Consider the following 12,256-nt stretch of genomic DNA (forward strand, 5'->3'; position numbering starts at 1 on the left):
CAATCAACTGCGCTGATGACGCCAATTGATTGTTTAAGGCAGAGCTGGAAGAGCGGGCAATGAGCTACTGTTTTATCACCTTCATTGCAATCTCCCTCGCATGCTTCAGTGAAAACAACATAGTCGCTGGTTCACTATTGTTTAAGGCAGATTCTATGTGCGACAACACTTCCCGACATGTTTCTGTTAGATCAGTAAAAACTTGTTCTTCACATAACTCTGATGGTTTAGAGTCGGTATCAGTTATTTCATCCTGAGCCAACATTGAAATTGTGCTTCTTGCTTGATTTTTCAACCGTGTGTTCATCTCCTCTTCCAACTTCGCGGCCAGGATAGCAGCACGCGCTATGCATGAACTTGGTAGCTGAAAGGAAAACAAACAACTTATTCCTGGGAAAAGGGGAAAGGATCCAAGCTTATCTGATCAACTTATCTAAAAAATGGTGCAATGCAAACCGAATAAATACTACAGATGATAGTCACAAATAAAAAGAAATGCTACTTTTAACAATTTATGAAAAATGTTGTTATCCAATTTCAATCATACCTGGGCTAGCTTTGCAACGTTAAGAGCAAAGCTCTTATCCAATGCACCAGGCACAAGCTTATACAGAAAAGTAACCTCTTCAAGGCTCAGCCTCTCACCGCATATTGTTTCAGAATCAGTTATGTCAAGAGGTTTTTTAGATGTGAGATAGGAAACATGGTATGCACCAACAGAGCCTTGAAACTCTTTCTGGATGTCCACAATTTTCGGGTAATGAGTGACGAAAAGGACCATGCATTTCTTCCAATTAAGAAGGCTATGTAACGTAGCATATGCAATTGCAACGCCATCATACGTACTTGTGCCTCGACCAAGTTCATCGATGATGACTAGAGAGCGTGATGAACAGTTGTGTAGTATGTGAGATGTCTCAGCTAATTCCTCAAAAAAGGTACTTTTGCCTTGCTGGATGCTGTCTGATGCCCCCATACGAGTGTAAATCGCATCCAGTACATGCAGCTTCGCTGAAGTTGCTGGTACATAGGAACCAACCTGAATGAATCAGAGGAAGATATCAATGAAACAACCATAAGGAAATACATTCCATGATGATTAACCAAATAATTGCCAATCACCATCTTTACGAAACAATCCTTAGACAACCAGGAAACATGAATCCCTGCTATAAATATAGATAAGGACATCAATGTGAAGCTACAAGAAAACCAAAACAACGCTCTGATATTCAGTCACATAGTTCGAAGAATGCCTCATTGTTGGAGACTTGTAGGAAAACCTATCTCCTCAATGGTTAGTAAACAAATATAAATCACGTCATCTTTGTGAAACAACCATTAGGAGACCAAGAAATAGTAATCCTTGTTTAATAAATATAAATAAGGACATCAATGTGAGACTACAAGAAAACCAATATAACACTGATTATTCATAATCATAAAGTATAGTCAGAAGACTATTGTAGGAAAACTTGTCTTAAGCGAATATGAAGATCAAGCAAAAATCCATTTGTACCTGAGCCATGATTGCTATAAGGGCGACTTGCCGAATATAAGAACTTTTCCCACCCATATTTGGCCCGGTAATAATTTGACAGTACTCCCTTTCTGCATGCAACTTCGTGTCATTTGGAACATAGTTGTCACCCAGAGTTGACCCCAGAACCTGAGGCAAAATTCATCATAATTAACCAACATATCATAAATAATTTTGAACTTGTAAAAACTGTTGGAGGCAGTAGATAGTCTTTTGTACAACATGACTGTTAAGGTCTTCACTAAGGTGTTTTTTTAGCAAGAAGGAACAGAAGTAAACTTCTCTAACCACCAATCTCTAAGAAGCTATTACAAAAAGTGATGGCCATAGATGCCAGTGTTTTGGTGGGTGGAAACTCATTGATAAGTTAGACGGTGTCTCAAAGAAACATGATGGGCGAGATTGGAATTCTAATGAGGTAGAAATGAGAAGAGTGAGTAGAAGGGACCATTTAGTGGAGGCAAAATGTTTGTGTAGACAATTGCAGTAGGGCATAGTTTATTTGTGACATTAATGTCTTTATCCTTGCATAAATGGAAAAAGTGATTTGTGTTCTCATTATAAGTCTATCAGTGTTTGCTTGGCAGAATGAAGTTGATAATGAATGGAATTAGTAATTTTTAATCCTAGGAAATGGAATTGACAAGGAATGGAATAGTAACACCTACACCAAAACTTATAGCATGGAAGTTTATAGGGAATGATTTTCTTTTCCTATGTACCAAACACACTATAGCAATTTTTAAGATGGAAAATGAATAAAGACAAATTAGTGCGAAAACATCCAAATAGTTGGTGTAACAAAGCAGGGTCATAGAAACATAATAGGTAATACTCACTGGATGACGACCCAAAGAGATATGAATTTGATTTGGTTCGTCATCACCAACAAAAACTGGTCTCACAAAATTCTATAGAAAAAATGGCAAGTGTCAAATAATGCACCATTCAAGATAATAACCAAGTGAAAACAAACAGCAACAGATACTATACCTCACTTCTGGAGACAATGGCAAGTGAATGCAAGCAGTCCAATGCAGCCAGAGCTTGCACAGCTGTTTGAAACTGAACATAGTATTTGCCGAATTTCATCAAGAAATTGTCCCATGTAGCCCTACAAACAACAGAAAATTCCTCCTTGGCAAGCAACAATTCATCCAAGGCTGCCAGCACTTCAGGGGGGTGATATCGTGTGGTCTTTTTGGTACTACTAACCTTAACCCAATTTGAAGGAACCTTTTTATCTTCCGGCAGCTAAAATAGCAAGAACAGAACTTAGTCCCAAAACATGATCGGAACTCATAACAAAGCAGGAAAGAAAGTCATAATTTTACATAAATGTACTAGCAAAGGCCCAATAACCGCAAAAATATCAGTGTCAATCCAAAATCAGACAAAAGAGGTTGATGATTGCATTACGCCATGAGAAACAATGTAAACAATGGTTAAACCTTATAAGCATGGATCTTACCTAAGTTGTCAGGTTGTTACATATAAGTGACAAAAAAGGCTATCACCACCAAGGCACCTAGATATGCAAATGGTGGAGATTACCTAAAAGGTGACAAATCAATAACTAGATGAAATGCAGAATAGAAATGACTCTCGCATTGTTAAGGGCCAATCTGTTAAAAAGATAGAACATCACTATAAGATTGTGTTAACAAATTTAAATATAAGAACATATAGGAGAGATTAAAATTGATAGTAATGATGATTAGGAGAAGGAAAAATATAATATTCTTATAGTTTGATGACATAGGAACTAAAACCCAGTTAATTCAATTATGAACTTCACTAGAAGGCTCATTTCATTAAAAAATAAAAAATAAAAATTGAACGTAAAATAAGAAGCAAAATGCATACCAACTTACATCATAGACGAATGACAACAAAGAACTAATAGAAAAGATTCAAGGGCTACGTTAAGAAATGTAAGTAGATGTGCCTCAAAAGAAATGCATAAGCAATTGTGACTTCAGATAGAACATGAAACCACTTAACATTAACTGCACATTTAATCAAATGCACGAGTAAGTTGGGATCAAGGAATATGTAATTTGCTTTCTAGTGCAAGTAACTAAACATGCTTAGTTGAAGAACTACCTCTATTAGATGTGTCTTCCCAGACACACTCATAAACTCTAATTTTTGCATTCCAAGCTGCTTCCGGTACTGAACAATGAGTAAATCCAACTTCTTTTCAGCCATCTGAACAGCCATACGGCCTCTACAAATCTGCAAATAAGATTCCATGCTATAACAACTAAGCATACTGTATAGATAAGCATCCTTCACAACCTTACCTCAGGAAATTGATCCGTGCAAGAAATAAATAGATTCAACATATCGCCTTGATCTGCTGCATCCTTGTTTAGAGAAGATAGAAGTTTAACAGCTACAGCCATTACAACAGGTGAAGAAGCAGAATAGATCAATCTTCTGAGGAAAGCAGATCTGACACTTGGTTGAGTTTCTCCATAATCAGTATCCAAAACAAGCTTCTGTAACTGCTTCCCAGAGGTAAGCAAAGCATGGATAACCCTGATAAACTGAACAATAATACAGAACATGTCGGTAAGGTGCTCAAGTAGACAGTCAAATCTACAAGCGCTAAGCTAACTAATGGTGTATTCGCCAAGTCCTTTTTATGCAATATGATTGCCTTGTATTTACCAGCATTAACTTGACAGAGTACGGGAAGCACATTGCCTACTTCATAATTATCGTTATTATACCAGAATGTAGAATGATATATAGTCAACAGAGATCTTATCTATGGACTGGTTTATCCCAGTTCCAGAGTGGACTAAATTTAACTGAGGACTAATTCCAAATTTTCTTAAAATAATTAAACAATTGCAAAAAAAGATTGAATTTTTGGACAAAGCAATCTCAAGCCATGGCAGTTTTGGTATCATATCGTTTCAGTACTTATTTAATTTTAAACATAAGTGTATACCAATTAAAATAAATATTTCCATTAATATTTGAGACTAACCAATTAGTGTGGTTATTGGGTAGGGTTTGCCATTTTGGTCAAGTGGATTCAAATTGGGTTCAATTCAGAATTAATTTGATTAGTTTAAGATCAAACAAAATTTATTTATCATTAAAGCGTCAATTGATTTCCCAGTTCAATTGGAGAAATTTAGGATGATTCTAATTTATTTCTTTTTTCCTTTCTCGCCTTCTTTTTCACACTTTTCTCTCCCACTCTTCCACCCGATCTCTCCTCTTTCGCAAGACACTGTAGCAGCCACCCGCATCTCTCCTCTCTCACCCGACTCCAAAGCAGTCACCTCCCCACCGATCTCTCCTCTCTCTCGTGATGCCGGAGCATTCACCTCCCACCTGTTCTCTCTCTTGCGACGCCGAACTAGCCTCTTGATCTCTCCTCACATGTGCAATGCTAAAGCAACCACCAATTTTGCCCATTCCTCCCTTCTCTAACAGGTATCTTTCTCTCCCACTCTCGATCTTGCCATTTCTCCCTCCACTTTTCCTTGTTCAATGTCAATTTCACATCTTTCCACTTTCTCTCCCTGTTCGTGCCAGTATCACCTTGTGCTGATATGTTTCAATGTCAGTGTGAAATCGGAACGAAATGTTTTGAGAGTATTGAATAACACAGCTCCTCAAACCATGCTTTTGAAGTAACAAAATAATGTGGCCTTGGTGCATGATGTGCCTGCCAATGCAAAATGTCGAGGTGATAATTAAATTTGAAGTTTATCGAGAACATTCCTAATTTGATTGCACTGAAAAAAATAATTAATTAAATAATCTAATGGATTGTACTTCATCATTGTAAGATATTCTCTGATACCTTGAAAAGAACATTGTATTATGGTAGTAATATTTAAACATCCTAGATGTCCAGTAGCGAAACAAGAAAAAATCAAAATATTATAGTATATTTTGGTTATGTTGGGCCAGTACAATCATAAAACATATTTTGGTTATAGTGGTAATGTTTGATATCCTATTGCTAAAACCAAATTTACTCCAGCTACTGAGTTGATAATTTTAAATTTTAATTCTGAGGTGAGCATCCAAAAATCATACATATCAAATGAAGATACTTGAAATAACTTTTCTGAGACTGAAAAATTTTGCTCCTGAGAAACATCAAGTCCCCATATGTGGCAGATATTTGATACAAAATTCATATAGATCTTACGTACAGTGTGATCAGGTCCACTATATTATTTGAGAATAACTTGAACAGAAGCATAAGTTGCTTAAGTAACTTCCATTTACTAATAAGGCATACTTTGCAGAATTAGTGCGATAGCATATGGGTACTTCATAGGGAAGTGTCTACAAGACAACAAGGTATACTCACTGGTCTTAGTTCTTACATCTGAAAGACTCATTTGTTCCATGTCCTGTTATAGACTTTCACAGCACAAGACTATGTCAAGACATGTAGGGCCATATAGTTTTAGGCAAAGTGATGCAATGCCAAATAGATTTGTATGTGTTAGCGATGTCACAAAATTGCATGCCTTTGTCGGTGATCATGTGAAAACAAATACAAATATAAACATAAAAACTTTGTATTATTGCTTGAACAAATAGAACAACTAAACAATTTAGGCAAAATAGGCAGTGTACTGGAAATGGTAAAAGTAGGGACAAAACAAATACCTTAGACACTCTGGAAATAAAAGTATATTCATGACTAGGAATCAGTTTATCTTACTAGGTTGAATTTATTCAATTAAGTTTATTTTATCCAAATCACAAAGTTTATCATGTGACTCCAATCATGGGAACCTATGTTACTTGGACTTAGGTAAAAGTATCCGACACATGAAAATCAAGTGTCCGTCACAGTAGTTTTTGAAACATTTTGATATGATCAATAGGATGTTGAGTGTCTATGTGCAATGTAGTTGTCTGTCAGATGAAGAGTCCAAGTATCAACGACAACACCCATAAATTTAATAGCTGTAACAGCTAAATATTTTCACATCCCTGAAGCAGAAACAAGAGTCATAGAAATGGCAGGGTGTGGATTAAAAAGTATTCCTTCCCATACTCATACATAATTAAGATTTACATAGTCCAATGCTTAATAGATTAACGTCACCCAAGTGCAAGTTCTGATATTAAAGAGATCAGTGTGCTCAGCGGATGTTTAAAATAATCGAATTAGTGATTGCTGACTAGCAAGATCTGAGATTATTCTTGAATACTTGCAATTAAAATCTATTTAACAAAACAATGTAATTGATCCTTTACTCTTGCCTTTGGCATATTCTCCAAGATTCAACAAATGGACCAAGTGACCAATAAAATTGCTATTTAAGAGTCAGATACAGGTAAGAATTGGTCAAAACTGATGTAGACATAACATGAATTGAGGATAATTTTTACCCCGTAGCCATATATTTCATGATACAAGTGCTATGGACACTAATTACATAATGAATGTCATAAATGAGACGATGACAACCTAAAAAATTGTACAAACTATAGCTGCAAGAAAAGGTGTTTATCTTAACTGTAAAAACCAACACACTACCTCAGCAGCTGTAGAAGTCCGGTGAAAAATTCTTGAAATTCCCCGCTGAACATCAGGTGACTTCCCAAGCATTGTTAGAACTGAAGATATAACCTCAGCAGTCTCAGATTGCTTAAGAGCATCAAAATGTTTCTCAGTTGCTAATTCACTTTCAAGCTTTGGCCCCATGCACAGGCCCATTGATTCAGCTATCTCAGAAACAGCATCAAGACGAGCTAGTATCAAATTCCTATCGCATAATGGATGAGTGACCTGAACAATGAACTTGAACCTCAATGAAGAAAATGAAAGACCAGGAAATTAAATATCATTTTCTTTCATTTAATTATCTTGGTCACATGAAAAATCCTCTCATTTATTTACGAAATGCTTATGTCGGTGTAGCGAAAGATGGCAAAGAACAGTGACTTACCCAGTGTCTGAAAAGCCTTGATCCAAATGCAGTAAGAGTGTGATTCATAACTTGAAAAAGGGAACCTTGAAGAGAGCCATCACAGTTGTTTGCCAAGACCTAAAACAACTCTTCAGATAAATATACCAGAATATTAACAAATTTCATGATGAAAATTTATGAAGCTGAACATTAAAATAAATAAATATTAAAGGATTATAACATCAACCTAGTACTAGGGCATCCTGAGTGGAAAAGATCACCCAAGGGAAAGAAAATGAAAGGAGACACTTAGAGAAGTAAAACACTTTTGTTGATAGCATAAGATTTACAAAGGCAAACATTAAAATAAAAAATAAATGAAGAATATAATCATCACTCTAGCATCCTGAGTGGAAAAGATCACCCAAGGGAAAGAAAATGAAAGGAAGAGACACTTTAGGATTATTAAGTATCATGCAAGATATCATATCTCGTTACCTGTATAATATTTTCTAAGGACTTGTGGCCTTTTTTTGCTATTAAAAATTTGAGGTTCTGAAAGGTAGAAAATCAGAATATCTTCCCCAGTTGTTCGTCATATGAATGTTTTGCTGTGTCCAACAGGAACTACCATGACCATTCGCCAAGTAGTCCCTGAGTGCTATGTTGAACATTTATCATCAATGGAACTCAAGTGATGCTAACAATGATATAAGTTACCTTGAAATATGAAACAAAAGAAGACTAGTTGTAATGAGTGGTAAATTTTCAACATGAATTGTAAGGTTGATGCTTCTTATTAATGAAACATCACTTGGAAGTTGTCATAACGTCCTACCTGACCAGTCACAGAGTTTCCAAGTCAGTGTGATTCACTATGAGATTGTGGTGTCAGTATGGACCTCATTGTGGTGATACTAACTATGATTACCAAAGCACGGTCAAGGTTAGAGCTGTCAAACGGGTCAACCCATGGCGGAGCGGGCCAACCCACTAAAAACCCATCATATGGCGGGGTGGAACGGACCGACCCACCAACTTAGCGGGTTGAGAAATCTCCAATTCAACCTAACCCAAGGCAGGTTGCGAGTTAGGCGGACTAACCCACGGGCCTGTCAAAAAATAAAAAAATATTAAAAATTAAATTTTAAGTTTAGATTATAGTTTAAATTGATCAAATTGAAATTTTTAAATTTGAGTTGTAATTTTTAAGTTTGAATTGTAATTTAGACGGATCAAACTCACTAATTCATTAAGTTTTCTACTTTAATTTTAAAATTTATAATAAATAAATAAACTTTCTCAACCCGTAGGCTAACTCAAGCCCGCCACAGACCAACCCACGCGAGTCGTGAGCCTAGGCGGGTCAAGCCATCTGAACTCATTTTAAAATGGATTGATAAAATTTCAACCCAATCCACCTAAATTACTTGGCGGGGCGGGCCAACCCAGCAGGTCCAACCCAAATTGACAACTATAGTCAGGGCCAAGTTTGAGGGAATTGACTGGTATGACCATGAGGATGTCCTATTGGTTATGGACAGAATCAGAATCATGAGTTACATATGTCATTGAGAGATAACTATTGATCATCAGAGTAATTAATGTGAATCAAGGATAGCTGTACTTTTTGTTTTGCTAAACCTTTCTAATTTTCTTTCAGTTTGCATTGTATTTACTATTTTGTACTTTGTACTTCATCTAGTGGGACTATAGTTTCTGCTCATGATGATTATGATGCTTGTGTGATAATCATCACAGTTTGCCAGAGAATGTGATTGTGTGAATCATCTCTGCTTGTCAATGATGCTATATGAAAAAGTGTTACGAGCATTGCTCGTGTCTCCATGGCATGGCATAATAACTAGCACAAGGAATGTGTTAATGAAATTGTGCACACCTGGAAGTGACCACTCTTAATGTGACAAAAGTCATCTCGGCCTCTGGTTAATTTTTATTAATTTAGCTACTAGGATTAGTATGTTGTATTATTCAATAATGAAATAAACGGCAAAAGAAATGTTAAAGTAAAGAAACAACTTTTCAAGCAAAAAGTAGAACTACAGAGTTTACCATGACTTACACAAGACACTATTCTCCATCACAACACAATAAAAAGGTAAGCAACAAATGTATGTGTCAGTGTGGTAATGAACTACCTCAGGCATATTTTTTTAGCCAAAAAAATACCTCAAGCTGATGAAGTGTATTTGCTGATAAAGTCATCTCAAACTTGCTAGAAATGGCCCTAAAGGAAGCAGTGGGGCCGAGTATCCTCTCCAATCCAAAATTCCTTAGATAACATATGGTTAATGCCAAGGCTTGAATTGATAGTTCAGGCAAAGACATGATTTCCTGCAAGAGAAAATGAAAGAAAAATAGTGTCAACCGTGGGTGGAATACATTGGTCAGTAAAATAGGAGACGGAAACAACAGAAATATGTGCATGTAACCATATGGGGAAAAAGACACCCAGTAAACTAACAAAAGGCAAAAAAAAAAAACAAAAAGTGTCAGCTTCTCTATTTGATTTTAGATTTTCTATAATTTAATTGCAGATCATAACCAAAAAATCATAGCCATTAATTTGATTATTAATGTTATAGAAATAAATGAGGATACCTTTATTGTAGGAAAATGGCATCCTTCCCCTCTTATATCACTATCTCCAGTATCATTCACAGGAACCAGAACGTTGTCATCTTTGTTTTCATAAAGAGACATCACTTCAGCAAGTGCACCACCATTGCTATAACAATCACGTGAGGTGCGCTCAATTCGAATGTTCGATGTAGATCCAGAATAAGCTAGTACCAGCTAAGAAAGAGATATTATGTACAAAAAAAAGGTAAATCCAAGAAAGACAACTGAGTAGAAAGCATCTAGCTATTGTACTATCATTAATTACAATTACCATGATTAAGACTAAAAGAAAGCAAAGCATGTGCAATCAATCTTTGATTGAACAGAATTCAACTCATGTGGAATAACTTGATCTGGCAGTGAATGCAAACACTTCTAACAATTTACTTCAAATGATATTATTCATTTCTATCTAGAAAATGAGAATGCAAAACATGTGCTTTCCACAGAAGAAACCATTTTTCCGAATCATCTAAAACCAGAAATTATTATACGAGAACAATATATAATGGACAACGATGAAAACAGATTTTTGCACTAATCGTATGCACATCTAGCGGAATTTCATTATTAATGCAAATGAGACAAACTTGATACAGAGCTTAATTTATCATCATCATATTCAGTTTATTTTCCATCGTAAAGGAGTACTAACCTTCTCCGTCACTGAGGAAAGGGGTTCTCCTAACAGCATCTCGCTAGGAGACAAACTAATCAACATGGCCTCAAGCCCTGTTCTTACCGAATTGTCATCGAACTCCCCATGAACAACATCTCCTGTGGAGACATCGACTGCAACAAGTGCAATCCTCACACAAAACCTCCCCTCATGATCCGGCGCCAGCTCCTTTTCCACGACGCAAGCAAGGTAATTGCTCCCGGAACCACCGATCTCCGGCCCGCTCGCACCCTCCATTTCCTCCGCCGCCTCAATCGTCGACCTCGTGTACAGCGCCGACAGCCCCCGTGAGAATGGCCCGACCCGGTTAGCCCCGTGCGCCTTGATCGCGGCGGTCTCAGTCTGCTTGACGACGCCAACTTTATGCCCCGAAGCAACGAGGCGGCGCACGTGGAACTGGAGGCGGAAGCTGGGGACGCTGGCGGTGAGGAAGTTGTGGTCGACGTGGGCGAAGATGCCGAGGACGCGAGCGGCGATCTCGGCGTCCTGGCCGAAGAAGCGGTACCTGTAGCCGACTTCGAACATGAGGACAACGTCGGGGTGCTTGGATCGGAGGTCGACGACCTGTAGCTCGAGGGGGGTATAAGTAGGGTTTTGGGGAAGAGATTTGCGAGGCGGGGACGAAGCGGGGGCGAGGAGCTTGGAGAGGAAGCGGCGGTGAAGGTCGGGAGCGGAGGAGGGGATGGTGGAGAGGGCATTGGAGACCGAGGAGGAGGGTTTGTGCTTCTTGGGGTTCGGGGAAGAGGATAGAGATTGGAGGCGGCGCTTGGCGGAGGGGGAGAGGGAGACGGTGGCAGAGATTTTGGGGAAGGATCTGGGCGGCGGCGGAGGAGAAGAAGAAGAAGAAGGCGGGGATGAAGGTAGTGGTTTGGGGGCGAAGAAGCGAGAGATGGTCTGCTGCTTTGGCTTCCCCATGGCGAGGAAGGAAGAGCGCGCGAACGCAGCAGAGGAACGCTAAATAGGGTTCCTACTCCATCCAAGAGCCCGCCGTAATTTATTTATATTTATTAATTAAATTGGGTAATTTTTAAAATAAATAGGGTTTCTATTTATTTAGACTAAATAGAAATTCACTTTACTAATTCATTAACTGTTTTAATTTGGAATTAAATATCTTCCAAATAAAAATTAATGATTTACTTTTTTCCACGTTATCTGCCTTTGTAGTCATTTTATTGTATCAAAAATAATAAAGAAATAAATAGTTTAACTTTAAAAATAAAAAATATATATTTACTTATTTCTATTTTGTCCATTTTGTATTTATTCTGAATATGAAAAAATAATTACAAATTTATCTGCTTTTGTTAATTAGAGCGATTTTCATTTACTCATATGTTTTTATATTTTATATTTTTTCTTATTATTTTAAAACATATGTTTATATATCTTCGAATAATATTTAGCAAAAGTCACATCTAATTTCATTGAATACTAAAAGGTGGATTATACTCTGAGTCCTCTTTATTTTTATTATAGCTAAAAAAA

The 12,256-nt window shown here is 37.2% G+C and overlaps 1 protein-coding gene across 1 annotated transcript; it reads right to left on the reverse strand.

The window, feature by feature from the left end:
* Positions 1-58: 58 nt before the first annotated feature.
* LOC141813391 (DNA mismatch repair protein MSH3) lies at positions 59-11,683 on the reverse strand. The gene is made up of 12 exons (XM_074701352.1): positions 10,745-11,683; positions 10,069-10,263; positions 9,637-9,801; positions 7,486-7,584; positions 7,074-7,325; positions 3,847-4,092; positions 3,647-3,778; positions 2,534-2,794; positions 2,380-2,451; positions 1,520-1,669; positions 548-1,039; positions 59-364 (listed from the first exon to the last, which is right to left on the reverse strand). The coding sequence occupies exons 1-12, from the start codon at positions 11,681-11,683 to the stop codon at positions 65-67; spliced, it is 3,303 nt and encodes a 1,100-aa protein (XP_074557453.1). The 3' UTR covers positions 59-64.
* Positions 11,684-12,256: the final 573 nt, after the last annotated feature.

This window comes from Curcuma longa, chromosome 20 (genome assembly GCF_044706935.1).
Source record: "Curcuma longa cultivar G26 ecotype Majalengka, Jawa Barat chromosome 20, ITB_CL_G26_1.1, whole genome shotgun sequence".
NCBI lineage: Eukaryota > Viridiplantae > Streptophyta > Magnoliopsida > Zingiberales > Zingiberaceae > Curcuma > Curcuma longa.

Excerpts from the sequence above, each read along its gene's own strand:
- LOC141813391 (XM_074701352.1), bottom strand. The coding sequence starts at position 11,683 with ATGGGGAAGCCAAAGCAGCAGACCATCTCTCGCTTCTTCGCCCCCAAA. Across the intron at positions 3,779-3,846 it reads GCACGGATCAATTTCCTGAG|ATTTGTAGAGGCCGTATGGC; the intron begins GTAAGGTTGTGA and ends TCTTATTTGCAG. Across the intron at positions 2,452-2,533 it reads CCATTGTCTCCAGAAGTGAG|AATTTTGTGAGACCAGTTTT; the intron begins GTATAGTATCTG and ends TTTTTTCTATAG.